General features: G+C 35.3%; 3 protein-coding genes and 1 long non-coding RNA gene across 9 annotated transcripts in view; all 4 read right to left on the bottom strand.

Moving 5' to 3' along the window:
* Positions 1 to 3,799, bottom strand: part of LOC123539060 (CD63 antigen-like) — a 101,426-nt gene extending 97,627 nt beyond the window's left edge. The window contains exons 1-2 of the mRNA XM_053529864.1: positions 3,784 to 3,799; positions 3,282 to 3,291 (exon numbers count right to left, since the gene is read on the bottom strand). Of these exons, the coding sequence (XP_053385839.1) occupies positions 3,282 to 3,291; positions 3,784 to 3,799 (26 nt within the window). The remainder of the gene's footprint in view (positions 1 to 3,281; positions 3,292 to 3,783) is intronic.
* Positions 3,800 to 5,122: 1,323 nt separating this feature from the next.
* Positions 5,123 to 7,210, bottom strand: LOC128550647 (uncharacterized). The gene is made up of 2 exons (XR_008368355.1): positions 6,729 to 7,210; positions 5,123 to 5,335 (listed from the first exon to the last, which is right to left on the bottom strand). It is a non-coding gene; the product is annotated as an uncharacterized LOC128550647 (long non-coding RNA).
* A 1,097-nt stretch (positions 7,211 to 8,307) lies between these two features.
* Positions 8,308 to 14,141, bottom strand: LOC128545902 (multiple epidermal growth factor-like domains protein 10). Of its 4 annotated transcripts, none has more exons than XM_053530069.1 (3): positions 13,330 to 14,141; positions 10,464 to 11,279; positions 8,308 to 9,119 (listed from the first exon to the last, which is right to left on the bottom strand). In XM_053530069.1, the coding sequence occupies exons 2-3, from the start codon at positions 11,269 to 11,271 to the stop codon at positions 9,007 to 9,009; spliced, it is 921 nt and encodes a 306-aa protein (XP_053386044.1). In that variant the 5' UTR covers positions 11,272 to 11,279; positions 13,330 to 14,141; the 3' UTR covers positions 8,308 to 9,006. The 4 variants fall into 4 exon arrangements, with proteins under 4 accessions (XP_053386044.1, XP_045177750.2, XP_045177749.2 ...); XM_045321815.2 differs by lacking the exon at positions 13,330 to 14,141 and adding an exon at positions 11,827 to 11,910; XM_045321814.2 differs by lacking the exon at positions 13,330 to 14,141 and adding an exon at positions 11,946 to 12,216 and having other exon boundaries at positions 8,478 to 9,119.
* Positions 14,142 to 14,309: 168 nt separating this feature from the next.
* Positions 14,310 to 21,808, bottom strand: part of LOC123537904 (multiple epidermal growth factor-like domains protein 10) — a 55,570-nt gene continuing 48,071 nt past the window's right edge. For 2 of the 3 annotated variants that reach the window (XM_053530063.1, XM_053530066.1), the window contains exon 5: positions 14,310 to 14,680. In XM_053530063.1, coding sequence (XP_053386038.1) covers positions 14,548 to 14,680 — 133 coding nt within the window. In that variant the 3' untranslated portion in view covers positions 14,310 to 14,547. The remainder of the gene's footprint in view (positions 14,681 to 21,808) is intronic. The other variant, XM_053530064.1, reaches the window with a different exon arrangement.

Raw genomic sequence — 21,808 nt, 5'->3', positions numbered from 1 at the left:
TTTACACTTTAATAAATAAATAAAGTTTTTCTGAAATAATATCATAACATTTGCTTTGAAATAATATATGCTTCAGATCTGTCCTAATCATACTTTATTATTATTATTATTATACCAGGGGGCGTATTCATAAAGCATCTTAAGTATAAGTATAAGAAATTGATTATTTACTTAAGTATTACTTAGGTTAGAAATTTATTTTACTTAAGTATATTTGTTATTCATAAAACAACTTAATAAGTAATTCTTGTTTTTTATTGTGGACGAAAACATTAAAAAAAAAACAACATTAATTTCAGACAGATACAACATGCACAATTATGTTTCAAGTGCTTTTATCTGAAAACAACACTTTAATCGTACTCACCACGCTATTTTATTTTCTGACTTAAGTCATTTCTTACGTATTTTAAGTTTTAGCTGTTTTATGACTAGAACTTTAGTTTTTACTTAGACTTAAGTTGAAATCACCAGAAACTTAAGTAAAATCTTAAACTTATACTTAAGATGCTTTATGAATACGGCCCCAGATTTATATAGTGCCCTTTTCATGATCAATTTCACGTTCAAAGGCGCTTTACATAGTTCAAATGCAGCCACACAGGGCGCATAATTCATCCTCTACTAGTACAGAAACAGAGCGATCTGACCAGAGGGACAGAGCGAGACAAAGCCCCCACGACAGAGAGATCAGAAATCAGATACAAGCTTGTCCGGCTAACTTAGCCTAGCTCGTCGCGAATAGACAACCTGGTTCTTTAACGTGCCCAGTGTATAGCACTGATACACGCAAGGATTGCCTGGGTTCCTGACCAGTACACCTCTAGTTGGGTGGGAAACACTGAACAGCGTTTCTGAGAATTCCCGAGTAGCTGCCGGGGATCGAACCCCCGACCTCAGGATCGGAAGGCCAGTGTGCAAACCACTGAGCTATCCGTCCACCTTTATTGACTTCTGTAGTAAATTCAGAATATCACTGACCGTCACTGATATCAGAACCTTTTATGATCAGATTTGCACTGCCTTTGACGTTTATTTCATATGATACCGAACACCGCCTCTGAAAAATAAAACGAACATTTTATAAAAACAAACAGCATGTGTTTATTCAAATAGGTTTCTTAACGTTTAACCTACTGACGGCAAGTGATCTTGCCTTTGCGGTCAGTACAGACCAAGATCTATACGTCCATGTAGGCTGATCATGGTCTGCACTGTTCGCTATTTTCAGCGGACACCACTTTGAATCATAAATGGTACTGCCCAAACTAAGTAATGGATCAGACCATCTTAGAAATTTAGCAGGCTAAAGGTTAATACAATTTCATTTGCATCATTATTTCAAATACTTCATGTCCTGTTTAATCATATTTATGTAAATTCTTACAGTTGAATGACAGTGTTGATCAATGTTAAACGCATGTTGAATCCATGACATACGCAATGATAACTAAAACACCAAATGTAAAAAACATTATAAAAATATTTGGTGAAATACTGGAAAATATCAGTGAGATATTTCTCTAAATCACTCACACTGCCGAACTTCTTTTTTTCCAGATAAAATAACTCTCTTGAAATATATTCCTTAATTACCTCCCTTCGTTGCCTTCAAAATTTCTGGTACTCTATGATTATACTAATACTCAAGTCATACACGAGTCATGTACAGCTAGACAATCCAATATAGAACAAACTAGCTACAATAAAGTTTTCAAATGAATAGTAGGAAAGCTCTAGAAATGTTACCTTGGGCTTGGTTGATTGGCTTGCCATTTCAGTGGCTATAGATTTGTGTGTGCTTACCCCACTGGTTCACTATCGTATGGTAGATTTTACTGGCGACACATTTAGTTGGTTGTTGTCTTAGTTAATTTTCACAAGACATCAACTCTACCTTACGTAATATGCCAGCATTTTTGTCGAAGTACTTTCCCACAAATTCCAGCCACTGAGCCAGTTGAATTCCAATTTCGTTGAATTTCAATTCCTATTTAGCTTAAGAATGTCTTATTGCAAATGTTACACAAGATACACACACGTACACACACACACACACACACACACACATACAAGACATAATTCCAATACCTATATAGTTTAAGAATGTCTTAGTGCAATGTTACACGAGATACAATCATACACACACACATACAAGACATAATTTCAACCCATATATAGTTTTAGAATGTCTTATATAAATTGCAAATGTTACACAAGATACAGTAACACACACGCACACACACACACACACACACACACACACACACACATACAAGACATAACGACGCAGGCAATAGGATACTGATAGAGGTATCAGAATACTTATCGACCCAACTTCCGGAAAGATAATATTTACAATATTTATGGATGGCTGTTTTACTAATGTGTAACACATGCGGAGTTATTCATGAAAAAAATGCCCCAAAAATGGAAGGAGATGATGAAATAAAAGTACTAGTATATTGAACTTGGAAAGGTATTTATGCTAGTGTCCCCCAAGGTTCTATTTTGGGGCCTCTTCTTTTCTTGATTTTTATTAAAGACATTGTAATTGATATTGGCAGTGAGATCAGCTTTTTTGCTGATGATACAACCCTTAATTTTATTGTAGACCAACCTGAACAGGCAACTCATTTAAGTACTACAGACGAACATCCAGAAAATATCCAGGTGGGCCGATACATGGCTAGTACAGTTTAACCCTGCAAAATCTAAACCTTTACTGTTGTCTCGCAAAGCGGATCAAAGTTTATACCTACCCCTACCTTCCCCTCTTTATGCCCGGGCTCAAATTCCTGAGGTTTCCTATCATCAACATCTCGATGTCACTCTCTCAAATGACTGTAAATGACATCATCATATCACGTACATAACATGTAAGGCTTGGAAAAGGGTTCATGTTATGTACAAGCTGAAAATGATCTTAGATCGAAGACCTTTTGAAACGATATATAGAATAGGTATATCTATCCTTATACGGCCGATTCTGGGATATGCATATGTTATCTGGCCCCAATTTCACGAAAAAACTTCAGTATTTGCTTAGCTAAGTCTGTTATTTCAGATGCTTGTTTTTGTCTTTTATGCGTTTTCAATGTTGACTTTTTCATCCATAACAGAACCATATATGTCTATTTCATTGATCAAAACACAATAATTCTGAATTTTACAGAAAACGAAGTATAGAAATAAGAAATATACTTTAGCAAATACTTAAGTTCGTTATATCGTGCTTAAAGAGAAATATCATATTTGCGTGGAAAAAATAAGTACTTCAGACAAATATTACTAACCATAGTGTATTTTAGCTATAAATACATTGTTATAGAAAAAATCAACTTTAAATAACAATTACTTAAGTAATAACACGATTTTAAAATAACAGACTTAACTAAGTATTTACTTAAGTTTTTTCGTGAAATTGGGGCCTGGAACAACTGCACAGAATATGGAAAGGAACAACTTGAAAATTTGAAAATGAGTGTGCCAGAATCATAATTAGTATCAGAGCATGACTCAAGACAAGAAGTGAATTGGAAAACACTTGAAAGATAGAAGGCGCGACCACAGAATTATTGTATTTTTTCAAAATGTGCAGAGGCACCGCTTCTTCGTATCTGATCAGTCTCGTCCTTCCTGTTGTTAATTCAGTATCCAACAACAGCCTTGGTAATTCCGGCGATCTCCGCTCGGTAGCATCTCGCACAACGCAGTACTTCAATTCATTTCTTCCTTTGACTATACGCGAATGGATGATATCAAGAATGCACCATCGCTTACTGAGTTGAAGAGGCATCTATGCGGACAACCCGAGACCAGCTCATATTTTTTGCTTGAATGTAGACGGCATGTTATGTTAACTTCTGTTGGTAATCACTGTTAACACCTTGCTTTATGGTAATACTTCTCTGTCTGATACTGACAACAGACAAAATCTTCACAGCTGTCCAACAATTTATCCTTGGAAGCCATATGTTTACTTGGTTTGCAATCTTACCCCAGTACTGTTCTGACAAGTCTCTATCTCCTGACAACAAGATTGTTAAGTATATAAGCTAGGAGTGGTTTGGGGCAGCTGAGCTTCTTCTCTACATTTCTTCTACCTTTCCTTGTATTCTAGTGAATATAGTTTCTTCAGTATTTTATACCGTCACCTTTATGGGTACCTAAATTTGCTAAAATAATATTAATACTAAAAATTCAGTCCCCATTTGTTGTATGCAGCTCCTAGATAAATATTTCCTAGCTATACATACTGATTCCTTGATGATATTTAATACTGCAGCTTGATTTTCCAGTGACTTTCAGATATTCCTCTGATGTATACGTTTTTCGTGTTGTTTTTTAAATGTGACCTTCAACCTGTGTTTGGTAAACAAAGCAATATTCCGGTTATTCAACGAACTGACGGCATTGACCCGAAAAACATTAAATGTTGACATTTGTCTGTTACCCGCGGACTATGTATTTTTTAAAACAAAATATTTAAACGCAGTTTTTGTCTTTAAAACAAAATGGCGGCGTATAATTTATGAACCTAACACCAATATTTGATATCAATGTGTCTATGGTAATTTAGCGGCGGATGCATCATATCTAACACGGTAGCATAAATCAATCTGAATTTCGTCATGAAATATTGGACGCCTTCATGAAAATATAGAATTGTCTTATCGGTTATGATATATTTCGATATCTCACTGCAAACAAACAAATATCCTCAATATCCTTTCAACTATATACGCATGTACTCACTGCCTTTACAGAAAGCAGCAAGAGAAAGAATATTAAGACGAGCGTCTGATTGTTTGATACTGTTCATCTGGAAATATTCGCGACGCGGAAATATTAACGAATTTCGCGAATTCAAAAGATTCGGTAAAATACCATTTAGTGTACATTTTCACCAAGACACTCATTATATTGAAGTAAAAATAAACAAACTAAGCTATGGCTTTTCAGTTTTCGGTGATTCGCGAATATTTTCGCTCGCGAAACGCATCTAGAAATGGCAATTAGCAATATAGTATACTTTATTAGTTTAGTTTGTCTCACACCAAATAAGAGTTCATTTAAAAACACATTTTACCACTGTTTGAAAGTATAAAAAATCAATATATATTTTTCTCATAAAGTTTTAATATTCATTAATAAACCTACAAGATATTAACAAGCAACTTGGAGTAAACAATTTCAAAGTGTACGCGTTTATGATATATATTATACGAAATAGGCGACATTCTACTTCTAACGTCTGTGACAAGAACACAGCATTGTAACTTCTATTGAATTTGTTCGTTGAAATCTGTTGTACTTGCGTCGTGGTTCGTGCCTGATTGAATGAAACAACAAAACATTGTAATCTTTACAGTGTTATAGTGTAGAATACTTATAGGTTATTATATGTATCGAGATTTATGCACGAGTTTAGGAGCGCAATATTGTTCCGCGAAAGAACGAGTATACATGAAAATAACGTCACACCCGATATGAAATTTGAACGTCAATATGTATAGGTTATTAGATTTGTATTGAGAAATATGCATGAGTTCTGCTGCGGAAATATTGTGTTACTTTAGGAGCGCTATATTATTTCGCGAAAGAACGAGCGCATACTTCTTGATGCAAATCTAATAATCTTTTTATTACATAAGCATCTACACGTAGAATTATCATAATTATAAGTGATGCAAATTTGTTACTAATCCTGAGTGAAAATGGAAATTTGGTCGTTAAAGAACTTGTGAACGCGACGACATACATGAAATTGACGTGACAAATGACGTCACACGCCCGTTATTAAATTTGAGCGTCGAGATGGAAAAATATTGACGCTTCAGGTTCCATTGAAACTTAACGGAGTTTTTAAATGAATATGCATAAAGAAAAAATATTGACGTTTCAGGTTCCATCGAAACTTAATGAAGTTTGTAAATGAGTTTGCATAAAAGGAAAACTATTGACATTTCAGGTTCCAGTGGAAATTAACGGGTTTTTTTATAATGAGTATGCAATAAATATTTGAATATGGCATGCAAATTATAACATTAAAAAATTATTGGTGCATCTACATATTCAAAAACGAATTCTTCACAAATAAAATGGTAAATGATTTTGTGTGTAGGTACTATTGATCAAACTGTTACAAAAACGTAAATGTATAAAAAATGTATTTATTTACCTTATAATTTTAAAGACGATTATTTCTATTCCTTTTTCTTTTAAACCCTTTCCTGAAATTTTCTTCATGATTTCGTAGACCTCAACCGACTTATTTGAAATAAACGATAAAATGCAGGGCATCTGTCTATTTACTGTATTTCCTAAATTTATAAATTTACAACTGCCAATTTAAGTAAAACGTCCCTAAAATTTACAAACTGCCCTTAAAATAATTTATAGAGTCAGCATTACTTTGTTATAATTGCGAAAAGAGTGATTTTAGTACTGAAAAAGGACTAGCTTTGGAAATGTTTTTAGGTAAAACATGCTTTTTAGGTAAAACATGCTAGAAGGTTACGTAAATATATTTTACATTTATTTATGTAGAACGACGGTTGAAATCGGGATACATTACAGTTCTGTATAGTATATAACTATTTAAAGAGAAAAAAACGTAATTTTACACTACTTAATAGAAAATATATCTTGCTGCCGTGAAATGTCTTGTCGTCCTATCTGTTTGAATGAAGCTATGCCATTGAAAAAATAAGTTTTGTACGTACCACCAACCATTGTCTCATTTACATGACAGTCTAAACCTTGTTTTCCGGAAGTGCATCTGTCGCACTTTTCTCCAACAAAGCCAGTTTTGCATTTATGGTCCCGGCATGCCCCAGACGTCATCAAGCAGATGCCTTCTAAACATCCACGCGAACAATTATTTTGGCATATAGCGCCCCAGAATCCATCTCTACATTTGTCACATACCGTTTCCGAAGAGCACGAGACACATTTATCCGGACAGGCAGACTGGCAGTCTTTTCCAAATCGTCCTCGAGAACATTGCTCACAATTGTTTCCATCGAAATTTGGTTTGCATTTGTTTTGGTAACAAGTGCCATTACTTCGGCTGCATTTACTCAAATAACACCCTACGGAACAAGAAAGACTACACGTGTCACCATAGTAACCGTCTTTGCACTCTGTACAGTAATTTGTTGGATAATATCTAGGGTCAGAACATAATGCGCACCCTGTTGGACATTTTCTGACTGTGCGCCCCATCTCTCACCGCATAAAACCCTCTTTTGCAAGATGCACAAGATTGGGAGCCTGGACTGCAAGTCAAGCAGCCATACATGCAGCCTATTACATGCGCTGAAATATTTAAGGCGTTGTTTGAATTAAAATCATGACTATGCTCTTCATTTAGTTGCCGTAAGCCTATCATAAGTAAAAAGCAAGAATAATGCTTAAAACAATAGTTTTGTCGAAATTACTGTCGTTATTTAAGCCGATACTGTTTGATTCACTATTCACAAGTTCTCGTTTCCAATGAACCATTTTGACAGTTAAGCAAAAATATATATTAATGACTATTGACGTCTGTCTTTAAGCTGAGTGAGGATAAATTACCAGTAAATACTAAAAAATATAAAAATATGTTTGCATGGATAAAATGATTACTCAAAATACTTTACCTTGCCTGATGTGCCTCGTTAATACAGAGATAATTATATTCCTAGTAATGCCGCTAAAATTCAATACACATTTGTTCGAAAGGATTCAGACTTTACAAATCCGACAAAAACACTGCATAGATAGTTATAATTTTTCGCCTTAAAATTAGCATGCAAAATTACTAGGAATTTGAAGAAAACATATTTACGGTTAAAGTATTTGTCGTAGCTACCTCTCTTGAAAACATTTAACAAACCTAATTAGGCTAAATGTTTTAGCATCATGTATTGTTCAAGCCAACTAAAAAGGATCAAAGCAAACACAATATTCAATCTAACTAAACAAATCTTACCTTTAACGTGTACAGAAAGCAGACACAGAAAGAATATCTTGGATATTAAAATCATGACTTTGCCTTAAGATGACGCGATGAAAAAGTCCCTTGATTAAAATTTCCTCTTTCACACAAATTTTTTTTATTTGAAATTCCTTTTTAAATGCTAATAATTCATTAACGTGTCGTTATATCCGATACTTCTTTACTATACAGTCTGCGCTAAATTGATAACCCTATACATTAACCTAGCTTATTTTGTGGTTAAAATTCAGAGAAAAGCCCTTCGGCATACAGATTCAGACCCATCATACTACATTATTTGAGCCATGCCATGAGAAAATCAACATAGTGGGTTTGCGACCAGCATGGATCCAGACCAGCCTGCGCATCCGCGCAGTCTGGTCAGGATCCATGCTGTTCGCTAACAGTTTCTCCAATTCCAATAGGCTTTAAAAGCGAACAGCATGGATCCTGACCAGACTGCGCGGATGCGCAGGCTGGTCTGGATCCATGCTGGTCGCAAACCCACTATGTTGGTTTTCTCATGGCGCGGCTCATTTAATTTATACATATTTGCTAATTCTATATGTGGGGGCCTTTAGAGAATATTGTTCTTAACTTTATTTGGGTTTTAGTTACACCGACACAATAAGGTCATGAGGTGACTTTCTAGCTTTAATGGAGGTAACACATCCCACTTCGCCACAGGTTATGAGTAGAACCACAAACGTTAGAGATCTCTCTCATATGAAAGAATTCTATATCGCAAACGAGTGTTGGGAGTTGAAAGTGATTATATCAAACCATATAGGGTTATAGATAAAATGTTGTGGTTTATCAGTGTCCATTTGTAACTCTAACATAAAGGAAATATTGTCATATCTTGTTATTTCTTGTTTCTCTAGTACAACACATGTATAAATAGCTTCATCCAAATATATATTTAAATACAGTAATTAACTGAGTTGTCGGTACGTGGACACTAGAGTAACAATACATCATATTTGCAAGCAGAAAAACTTAAAATGTCAACGTATACGTGTTTAGAATAGATAATAGACATAATACAGACCTGTCACGTCCGCGAAGCAAAACAGGACAAGAACTGCTATTAAACATATTTGAAAATCTATTGTACTTGCAGACGAGTCATTCCCTGAATTCAAAAAGTAAAAACAAGAGGTCCATGATGGCCCTATATCGCTTACCTTGCTAAAACTGGTACATAGTTTCTTGGTAGAGGACTCCTGTAAAATTCTATATGCCAATTATCTAAGCTCTAGGGCTTAAGATTTTAGTCAAGAAGATGTTTAAAGGTATATCCTATAGAAGTCTTTATAAAACAAATGACCTGATGACCGTGGCTAGTTTTGATCCAAGGGGCATAATTTGAACTAATTTGGTTCAGGACCACTTCAGAATGTTTCATGCCAATTATCTAACTTCAAGGCATTAAGTTAATAAACGGCAAGATTTTCAAAGATTTTGCTATATAAGTCCATGTAAAATAAATGAACCTAAAGTCGGGGCCAAATTTTACCCCAGGGTCATGATTTGAACAGTCTTGATAGAAAAACACCACACAATGCAACATAACAAATATCAAAGCTCTGCGTCTTGCAGTTTTGGAGATTTGTTTTGATTGCCATAATAATCAGAATTCTGTATGGGACGGAGTTCTTTAAAACATCTTATAAAAGGCTATTCAAGAAATATCCAAGACAACTTTTTACAACTCCGACCGGCTGGTTTAAGAAAAGCGGTTTAAGAGAAAAGTGTAAATGGATGGACGACGCATGGACGGACGGCTGAGTGATCACAATAGCTCCTCCCGAGTACTTCCTGCCCAAGTGAGCTAAAATCGGATATACGTTTTGTAATGTCATAGAAATTTCGAATATAACGTGTCAATTTTGTGAAATATGGTCAATGTTAAGAATTTGGTCCATCTATAACTCTAAATATTTTCAAAAGAAAACTTTGTTTAATACGAAATTTCGGCAATGATTAGTATAAGAATAATTACAAATAAGAAAATATTTCTAAAACGAAGTTGAAAATCAATTAATTGAATTATACTGTTATTTACAAAAGGACAAAACTTACAACCTGAAATTATGGATAACGTGAATACATACAGCTGTATATGCCTTTTAAATTTCAAGTAGCAGGGCCTTCGTAGCACTGTGGTTAAGGTCGTTGACTTCAAATAACTTGCCCTTAAGCGATATGGATTCGAGCCTCCCTTTGGGGCATGCCATTCTTCATGTGAGGAATATAACCAGCTGACTTACGGAAGGCTAGTGTCCGTCTGTGACGAAATAATGCACGAAAGGGCAGCTGGGTTCTTCCTCCAGCATCAAAGGCAGAAAAGTCGCCATACGACCTATCCTATAATTGTGTCGCTGTCACATCACCCAACATTTCGCCACCCACCCCAACCCCGAATAATGTTTAAAACAAAAAACATTTAAAGCAATGATGTCAAAGTTATACATACCAAACACTGTTTCGTTCAAATTGCAGTTTACACCATATCTCCCGGAAATGCATTTCTCGCACTTTTCACCAAGAAATCCGGATTTGCATTTCTTGTTCTGACACATACCAGATTCTTTTAAGCAAACGCCATCTAGACATCCATGAGAGCAATTATGTTGACATGCATTTCCCCAGTAACCATCTTTACAATTGTCACATGTTGTTCTCGCAGAGCAAGAGATACAATTTTCAGGGCATATGGACATACACTTGTTTCCGAATCGTCCTAGGGAACACTTATCACAATTTATGCCAGCAAAATTCGATTTGCATCTGCTTTTGTAACAAGTGCCATTACTTTGATCACATTTACCTAAATAACACCCTCTGGAGCAAGGAAGTTCACACAGGTTTCCATAGTAACCGTCTTTGCATCCTGTACAGTTTTTATCAGAATGACATGTATAACAATTTGCAGAACAGTCCTTTGTACAATTGGAGTCAAATCCATATTTTCCTTTCGCGCAGTAGTCACAGTATGCACCCTCATAATTATCTTTACATAGACATGTGCCCGATGATTGGTCGCAAGTTGAATTTAGACATCCTTTACTGCAGACATTCTGGCAAACCCTTCCATAATGATTCTTTATTCTGCAAACGGAACAGGACGTGTAATGCTGACATTCTACACACTGTGATGGACATTTAGTACATGTATAATAAGCCCCGCCTCTTCTCAAAAAATAACCTTTCGGGCACGTGGCACAGTTGTAAGGAACACCGTAGCAAGTCAGACAGTGGTGTTCAGGGTGACATTTGTCCATTTCTTGCGCTATAATGAAGAGAACGTCGTTCAATTTAATATGTTAGTGTATGGTTTGTAAACTTTAATTAGTGTTTGGTCTTTGAATATTAAATTTAGGTTTATGACTATCGCTATCAGTGTTAGGCAAATATCTTTGCAAAAACAAATGTGTTAGCGCATGATTTATCAACCATTTCCACTGCTGTTAGCTTCGAAATATTATTAAGAATGAAGTTTAGCAACCTGCTCGGTTGAATGATATAAAAATCACTTTATGAATCGTTGCGAAATCCGCCCGAATTCTGGTCAAAGAAGAAGTAAACTTCAAGGAACTTCAGAATGAATGAACTTTTTTGAAGCTTATTCCTCAGTAACGAAAATTTTTTTAATAACTTATGTTGATATTTTCTTTCATAGAGATTTCTGTCGGACCATAATTAGAGACAGTCCTTGCGCGATCATTTTACTATGCTCAATTCAGAGGTAATGTTTAAAATGTTATTTCTTAATTAGATATTGACGTTACGTTCTCGCATTGATAAAATAATTTCCCGATAAAAATCTTACCTTTTACCTGTAAAGAAAGAAGACAAAGAACGAATACCGAGTAAACAAACATCATGTAAATTATTCTAAACTGATGTAAATTTTATGACAGATTTTATCGTGTATGTTGAAATTTGTTAAAACTACCTTTTAAATGCATCTATCTCAGTCACATGTTTTCAAACATCCCCATCATTTTTTTCATACCGCATAAAAAACCAGTAAAATTTACGCTATGGCAATCATTCAAAATTGAAGATGTGTAATCCTTAATGAGTTTACATTTTACGTTATTTGTTAGGTGTGACCAAATCTCAACAACAATAACTTGTTTTCGTAAATAACGATCAGATAATTCTGGGTCAGGTATATCTTTATATGTAAAGGATGTAAAGTTTTTTCTTTATAATTGTAACTGCGACAGTAAGGATAATAATAATAATAATAATAATAATAATAATTTTGAGCAGTTAAATAAAAAACGCATGGATAAAGTCGCCCCTGCCTTAAAGTTTATCAAATAAATAAAATCTATAAAACGACAACTTACGATATTTATTACACCATTTTACGTGTTTTATACAGCAGTTAATCAATGAGCCTGATAAATGCACGGTTGTATCAATGTTACGTGTAAATACCTTTTTACACCTTCACTATTTTGCTAACTTAAAAGTACATTTTTGTAACTATTATCATCTTGGACACGATTGATTCTGCCTTTGCGAGTCGACCAGAGTAGATCATGATCACCCTTCACATCCGTGCAGTATGGTCAAGATTTGCAATGTTCGCCGTTCAGTCAGAATATCTTTTGTAAGCACCACCTTTAACAGATAATGGTACTGTCCAAATTGAAAGATGGACATGTTTATTATAGAAGGGTTTAAGGCTCGAAGCAGGAAATGAAAATCACATGTCCGGTAGCCGGAGGTAGTAGGTTAGTAGGTCTGTAGACTCAAAACGAAATACTTTGAAGGCTCTCTAAAGTTTGCCTTTCATTTTTTCTAACACTTCTCTGTTTATTTGATACAGCCAGCTACTTATATAGCATTCTTATATAGCAACACAACATGCTACTTAAAATTTATAGCTACCATATTTTCATGGTATCAATTCATATTCTACATGCAGTTTGCATGTCTTTACCTTACAATTCATGAACACATCTCCACTTCAAACAGAGAAATTTTCATTTCAGTGTTTGCTTATATACGCTGCGATAATTTAATGTGACAGTGTAAGAAACAGACTGTCGCGCGTAAAAGAAAAAAAATACAATGACGAACTTGGAATAAAAGTAAATTGTGAACTTCATATTGTTTAAACACCCATAAAATGAGTCGATTTAACTGACTTATTTAGATATGTAACCTTTACCCTACTATACAGGACAATTTTGAAACAAATCATAGTCAGATATGTAACTTTTACCCTACTATACAGGACAATTTTGAAACAAATCATAGTCAGATATGTAACCTTTACCCTACTATACAGGACAATTTTGAAACAAATCATAGTCACCAACCTTATATTATTGTTAACTTTATAAGTGTATGCCTATTCTACGCTTAATCATAGCCAACGTGCCACACTAACGGTACTTGCATCATGAACCATTGAACACTTTAGTCGCAAGCTGTAGCATAAATAGAATCAGAACTGTTAGATATGGCATCGTTTTGATAAAATAATGATTTGGGGATATAATATCCAATCATATTTTGATGTAGTCTTTAACATTTCGATATAAACATGTGTTCGTCATATCCGATAAGTCGCTATAACCATGTTCACTTTAAGAATTTCTAAACAGATTTTCAAATAACTGGTTGAGATTGGCGAATGTCGATGGGCGGGCGACCCAGCGTGCGGCATCAACTTTTGTTGGTTTCCGTTCAATTACTTGATTTTAGAGTGACCAATCGCAGTGAAACTTGGTAAATAGGTATCTTACACAGAGACGGAGTTGGGATTGCATGTTAGGTCACTTGGGTTAAGGTCAAGATCACTGTTTCTAAAACAGAAAAAGAAAACGGTTTCCATTAAATAACTTCAGTTTGTATTGATGTACATGTATTTAAAATAAACTCGTCATATCGATAGCTTATTGAAAAGCCGAGTTTGGACTTGTATATGGGATCAGTTTGGTCAAGTTCAATGTCAGCATAACTTAATTAATCTGCATGATAAGAAATAAGAAAATTACACCGCGTTGCAAGGTGTAGGTCGCCAAAGTTACCTTTTGTGATGTGGAACGGATGCGTCACGGTCCAAATCCCGGTCAGGGCCTAACTTTTTTCTGATATTTTCCCCAGATAAAGCTAGTGTTATAATAACTTTATTAAAAAAATCTGGCTAAATCACGAACCGGTGCAATTGTTTGGGATGTTCTAAAATAGTATTTGCGTTGTTAGATTCAGTGATAAAAGAATTGTTACCTTTTAGGTACGGACGATTTGAGGATTTATCAGCCTCTCTTAAAAGGCAAAAAAAATATAATATTCAGACCATCAATATATATTAGATATTATATATCAAAAGAACTATAGCAAGACAACCAGACATTTCTCTTGTGCACTGGTACATTAAACAGAAATCACGGGTTCTGGCTTTTGTATAGTTATCCAATTTTTATTTCCGAAATAGTGTGAAACATTTGATCCTAGTCTGTTTCTATTGCATGTCAAATGTCGAAATGGTCAGTAATTTCCTTTCAAGAATCCTTCTGACCATTGAAATAGAGTCATATCTTTTTATTAGAATATTTTTGAATTGTAAAATCAGAACATCTTTGACTGTCTTTGATGGTTTCAAAATTCCTCATGACCAGATGTACACTGCTTTTGACACATTTCATATCCCGCCGAACTTCACCTCTGAAAAATAATACGAACATTTCACAAAAAGAAAATGAGTTAATTCAAAGATTTAGTATGATCTAACTTTCTTAATAAGGATTTTGTTTCTGTCATTATAATATTTTATTTGAAGCTCAATCACACTTTTTCATAATAAAAGTTACAGGACTGTAAATAAACACAAATCCCTATGGTTAATCCATGTCACGCCAATAACAGTAACATAATGGTAACAAACGATATCACATGTAAAAAACAAAAAGCTAAAAAGTTAAAATACAAAATAAGCCGCACCATGAGAAAACCAACATAGTGGGTTTGCGACCAGCATGGATCCAGACCAGTCTGCGCATCCGCGCAGTCTGGTCAGGATCCATGCTGTTCGCTATAAATACCTATTTGAATTAGAGAAACTGTTAGTGAATAGCATGGATCCTGACCAGACTGCGCGAATGCGCAGGCTGGTCTGGATCCATGCTGGTCGCAAACCCACTATGTAGGATTAACGCACGTTTTTTTGTGTAACAACATCTGCAGAATCCCTCGGGCTATGTTGGTGCACGAGCCCGTAGGGCGAGTGCACCAACATAGCCCGAGGGATTCTGCAGATGTTGTTTCACGAAACAAACGTGTGTTATCGCTATTCTTGCATAAAACACAACTAAAGGGCTGGAAATATCGAAAAAAACAAGACTAGTCAGCTGACATTAGCCGATCGAAGTCGGCCGTTTCAGGTTGTTATGGACACATGTTTTATTTATGCATTTCCAGGGCCTACAGAAACGGTGCATATTTTATACATGTCGAACGGACATTCTTGATGTGGTAATTTCTTTAATATTAAATATATGTAAAATAAGTATGACTCCCCCTTTTTCCGATATATCGGTAGGAACTTTAGCTTTAGAGGCTCGGAATTATGAGAATAGGGCATACACGGCATCCTGTCTTTACACAATTTGCAGGTGAGGTGCCGACAGAACACAATTCTGCTTGGTTTAAATTAATAGTCTGTCCCTTACGCTTTTTAAATGTAAACATTATCGTTTAATAGAAATTGGTATCGATACCTATATTCTTCATATCGTTAAAAATGAAATCTCTAGGCCTATAACATAGAAAAGCTTGCTTTGCACCCCACCCCATCGCGATCAAAGTTTGATAAACACAAAAAATTGAATTTTTCCAACATCGATATCCTTTGACGGTACTAATTTGGAAAAATCGATCTCTGAAAAACCAGTGGCTATACACATAGCACGTCTACAATGTAATTAAACGGTAAGAAAAATGTGCTCACTGAAAACCATGCCCTATTACCGTAGAAAGGCCACCGTTTTTTATATTCTCTACAACGATTGTGCTCACTTTGACATGTAGTTATATTAATAACATTACGGGTTTGAAAGAAATAACTCCAAAAACATTTGCTTAATTTCTTTTTTATTTTGATATTATGATATGGAGTTATCAAATCGGTTACATGTACATAAAATTACGTAATAAAATCAATTCATCAGAACAAAATCAGTTAATAACAAAACTGGCACTCATTTCAAATGCGAATCGTTTGACTTTCCAGTATAACTTAAATAGGTTTTTCAATTTCCTGCATAAGTCGAAATCTGAAAATATTAGATTTAGAGAACAAAACTTTGATTAGTCAAACTATATCCGTGAAATTCGATAATCATTGATTTCAAATAATTACGGATCAAAACTCTGTGAACTTTTAACTAAATACGATCTGTTACGGTTCTTTACACTACGGCTTACGTTTTTATCCTAATAATTTAGCTTTAATAAAAATGACACAGTAGTGGAAACGTGCGTTTTCAGCATTTTCATACGTTATGGTCTCCGTTACTAGAATCAGTAATTTGATTTACAAGGAAAACAACAAATGCTTAGATACCTGATACAAGTTGCAGTAGCATCATGCAGAAACAACGGCTAAGTACGCTGTGGATGCCCACACAAAAAGAAAATTTCAATACATACACCGAAACAGCGAACGCGAAGAAAGCTAAACTAATCCTAGGCAATGGTACGCTATGGTTGTCTAACAAGAGGTTCAAGTGGAGGAATATATTTCAACCTTTTACGTATTTACTCTCACTGGATAGTTTTGTATAAACAACTATAAAAGCTAGCCAAGGCAGTGTTGAACGTTGTTCCAACAACATAGACCGTTATGAATATTTTGCTTTTCCAATCTTCGAATACGTTTTGTCAAGTCAATTTACACTCGAATACGTAGGATACGAATACCATAGAATGAATACATTAATGTAACTTTTTCTACCATAATAATTATAAAAACGATCTGACTTACACATAAATAGAACATATTACAGATAGCATTACAAGATCATAAGATTGATATTATACGGATTAAATATCATCATCTGTCAGCTTGAATACTTGCACGCATAAGTATAATAACGGACTACATATATTGCATCTAAGAACAATTCTGAAAATAAAATAAAGATATTTTCTACACAATAAAGTATACTTAAAACTGACAGACAATCCAAGACTTCCAATAAAAAAGCAACGTAATGCACTGCATTTCTGCGTCCAATGTTTCTTCTGGTTTCACTACCGAGAAGTTTGAAACACATGAATATAAATGTCATTGCTGGATAGTTTAGGCATCATCTTAATTCCGTTTTGCAGTTTTGACACATTAAAATGTCTCAACGAATATATGCGCATATATAGTCCGACATTGGTCCCATGTTACATGTACAATGTAACCTCTGGGTCGGGGTTTTCTTCCTTGGCGATTTCCTTGGCGGGCTTCCAGCAAGGTCTTGCTGAATAAAGTTAAGAAACAGACTTATTCTTTGATTTTTCCGGCTTTATTCTAAAACAAAAAGAGTACTATATTCGTTTAGTCTGATAATAAAAATATTACCTCGTTACATTATTTCTGTCTTTACATGTTGACCTGCCCGGTAAGCTCTATCGGTAGAGCCAAGGGCTAGTGTATCTATGGACTCTGGTTCGAACCCCTGAAGGTCCGGCTCCTAATGACGATTATGACACCCATCTCTGCTTCAGGTGATAAGTTGCCAGGAGTTAGACAGCCAGGGGACGTGATAGTCAACCGGTCGCTCTGATATAATTAAAATACTATCTATCAGTCAATCACTCACTCAATCAATCATAATATATTCAAATGTTTGTTGTGTCGTTATGTACAAACCTTTCCTCTCAGGAGTCAGTCTACGTTTCGTGCCAGATTTCCTTTCATCATCTGAAATGTTTAAACGTGTTTAAGTAGAATTAAGAGGCATGAAAAGAGTATGGTATTTGTTTGCAAATATGACATTATTCTTTGCAATAGTTTATTATCTTTGATGCTGAATAATGTTATGTTGCCGAAACAGTTATGACAATGAGCCTTTACTATGATGCGGTATGTCGTAATATAATTTATGTGTTTCATACTGTGCATAAATAGGGGTCATAATCAATTTTTGTTTCGATGTTACCTTTATTCATCTGACGAATTGAATCCCTTTTCTTTGAGGCCGTCAAGCGGCATTCACCTGTCTGGGTTTTTTTATCCGCAGTAGCCACTTTTCTCTGCAGTGACTGGTGATAAGCTATAAAGCATTCTCTGTAAGAAAAATGCCAATTAAGTCACTCATCCTACAAAATTTTGAATATCAATTAACATTAGCAGTATCGACACGTTCTCGGACGACCCCTGAAGGACACCGACTGGTGATTTGAGACTGAAGTTTCTGACAGGGATACTGGATCCAATTGACTTGCCAGGAGTAAGCGATCAGAATACCCTCCAATAAGCTGTTCAGCAACCCATTAGAACATTTATGTACATGTAGGATAATATTAATAAATTCATAAGCAAGACTCTTTTACTGTTGCTCATGAAAAAAGACTTTATTGCTTAATATCAATAAAAATACATGTACAGGTACATGTCGATGTTTTATGTATTACGTTTTAAAAGTAAGCTCAATTTATCTGAACAAAAAGGATGTAAGAAAGATATTATTTTAACCTCAATCTGAAATTTCAGCTGAAACTTCTTGTGAGTTATCTTTGGGTGGGCAGTCTTGTAGAGCAAGTAGCTGTTGATTAAAGCCATGTCTATACCAAACCAGGCAAAGTACGTCCACCAGCTTGCACTGCTTCTTTGTAACGAGAAACTACTTCTCAAATGATCATGCCTATCGACACCTCCCATAAACTTTTTGAAGTTTACGATTGCCTTCGGACATGGCACTTCCGCTCATTCCCATTCCCCTCCTCGTTTGTTTGTTTGCGAATGACTGTGTCTGAGCGAAGATTGGTGATTGGGTCGTAGTATGTATTTAGGTTGTAGACCGTCTTCTTGTCTTTCCATACCGTCGCCACGAGTCTTTTGTCTTTTGTCTGTCTCGTAAGGAATTCCCCTCGTTTTAGGCTTTTAACATTGTTGTCCTTTTTCTTTAGTGTTTAAGATTCCTTCAAATCTTGGGGCCAGTATTCTACCAGTATCGAAGGAACTGTACAAGTACGTATCTTGTTCCAGCAGAGACAATGCTAGTTTAATCGACGTGTAATACTTGTAAAACGCCGCAACATAATCTATTCATGTTCAAGTGTACTTTAGAAAGTCCACAGCGTACGCAACACGAACTTTTTGTTTACTAGCAACAATACTCAACATTTTGTGTATGTTATTTTCTAGTTGATATTATTACATGCTTTTGAGGAAAGCCATTACTGTAACAGTATTTTTCGTTAAATTTACGTAATACATAAAAAAATAAAACCAATTTTAAAATTCATGTTTGTCTTCAACTGTCAGCCATAGCGGATATGAACGTATCTTTACTTTTATAACACTTCAGCCATTACGGTACGTTTTGTTGAAATCTGTTTTTTATAAAAAGGCTATAACGTAATTTACTGATGTAAAGACGTGCAATAAAAAGTCCACAGTATATGAAAACAACATTTATTTCGTATCGTTACGGTATATTTTAAGGTTTTACGCATTTTTACGTTATGGATATATGGATAGCCAATTTTCCGACCGTTTTATTACGCAACGGTCGTGTTCCGTGTATAGAGCATGGCTTTTTGGAACACAAAATTTCGAAACGCTCTATTACGTTATGGCTGTTCTACACGTATAGCGCCTGGCCGTCGAAAGGATATAATCAACTTAGATTGGATTTATAAACTCAAACATGGTTGGTGAGATCTACAAATAAATTGAAAAATATATAATAAATACCTTCTGTTCATCAAATGTTCATTAACTATGGAAAAATCCTTCAAACTTAACGCTTCGTCATGTTTATGCTTTACATTACACACCATCACTACATCAGTAGACTGCATAAATGTGTAAAGTAGACACAAACATTTTTTAAAAGTTTTAGTGTAAGATTTAAAGTTAGCATGTCAACTTTCTCGACTCAAATTAATTTGGGAAACGAAATTGTATTTTTGTAGATGTTGTTTGCCTATCATTTTCAGGGATTAAATCGCGGTGTGTAAACTTACTTTGAGTCAAAAACGCGTAATAATACAATAATACTGAACGTCAATGCGGTAGCTTATCAAGAGAGGTAGCACTTATTACAAGTTAAAGTAAAGTTAGGTTGAAAAATGATATTTTTAATAAAAATGCAGATGAAAATATTTCATAAATCTCGGACCTTTCGACTTCGGCCAAAACTGATTCGGGATCCATAATTTGCTTACGTTGGACCCCCAACAGCATATTCAAAACGTTCACCAACAGTGCGTGCTCACGAGAATCTCCTTGTTTGTACACATTTTTTCCCTGTTTGTGCATGCCGGAAATCGGCAAAAAACAAAGGTTTTATGCAAGAATGTTGGATTTCCCATGACACGGCTCAAATACAGTTGAAACTAGGTATCTCAAATTCCAAGGGATCAAGCGTTTAACTTCGAGTTAACCGAAATTCGACTTAAAATTCTATTTTGTTCATGTGTGTTTTCGTGCGGGACTTGATACTATCTTCAGGATAACCGGAATTGTGAGATAAGCGAATTCGAGCTATAATGTTTCAGCTGTATATCCTTTCGACTGTATACGCATGTACTCAATTTCTTTGCAGAACAACAAGAGAAAGAATAGTAAGAACCCAACAAAAGAGACTAGAACACATGTAACAAGTCAGCTAAGTCACAGCAGGATGAGAGAAATACATTGTAGTCCTTCTCCTGTTCCGCCAGACGTACAGGGGAACAAAACATAAGGGTTATAAGTTATGACCTCTGTTAATGAAATATTTAACCCTTACCCTGCTAAATTTTTATAATGAACTTGTCCATCTTCTAATTTGGACAGTACCATTAACTGTTAAAAGGGGTGTTTACCAAACAGATATTGGCTGAATAACGAACAGTGCAGATCATGATCAGTCTGCACGGATGTGAAGGCTGATCATGATCTACACTGGTCGCAAAGGCAGAATCATTCGTTTCCAGCATGATAAGGGTTATTCTAACACGACCAGCATAGGAGAAATATACGCATAGGAGAAAATCAATCAACGGTTATTTTGCGATAACTCAATGAGCGTGCAAAGTAGTGACGCCATCCTCTATGTATAGAATGATCCAGGTGCGTAGCACGAAGTGTAGTTCATGTCGTAAAAAGTATTTAACATTTTTTCTAACACTGTTGATACTAGTATGTCATGTCAGAATCGAAATAACAAGTTCCCACGTGTGATTTATTGTAGAATAACCCGAGTTTTTCGTTCTTATGCGAAACAATATATCACTCAGGCCTACGGTCTTCGTGATATATTCATTACGCATAAGAACTCTAAACACGGCTGGGAACTTAATATGGCTTAAATAAATATACCAAATGCAGTTGGAAAACTCAAGGGCAAGGATCGAATAGGGATCCCAGAACGCAGCTTCCCAAAACAAAACACTAATATAAAGTAGCTTTTTTATTTGTTTGTGTTTGGTTTAACACCGTTTTTCAACAGTATTTCAGTTATGAAACGGCGGGTAGTTACCCTAACCAGTGTTCCTGGATTCTGTACCAGTACAGACCTGTTCTCCGCAAGTAACTCCAAACTTCCCCACATGAATCACAGGCGAAGACGAATGATACCAGACAGAACGTCT

This window comes from Mercenaria mercenaria, chromosome 18, assembly GCF_021730395.1.
Source record: "Mercenaria mercenaria strain notata chromosome 18, MADL_Memer_1, whole genome shotgun sequence".
Taxonomy (NCBI): Eukaryota; Metazoa; Mollusca; class Bivalvia; order Venerida; family Veneridae; genus Mercenaria; species Mercenaria mercenaria.
The sequence above is the reverse complement of the archived record's forward strand: the minus strand, read 5'-3'. Positions and strand labels throughout refer to the sequence as shown.

Coding starts and splice junctions, on each gene's coding strand:
- LOC128545902 (XM_045321813.2), bottom strand. CDS start 11,874: ATGATGTTTGTTTACTCGGTATTCGTTCTTTGTCTTCTTTCTTTACAG. Junction 11,280..11,819: donor TCTTTCTTTACAGGTAAAAG/GTAAGATTTTTA, acceptor TCTTCATTATAG/CGCAAGAAATGGACAAATGT. Junction 9,120..10,463: donor TTTGAACGAAACAGTGTTTG/GTATGTATAACT, acceptor TTTTGAATTCAG/GGAATGACTCGTCTGCAAGT.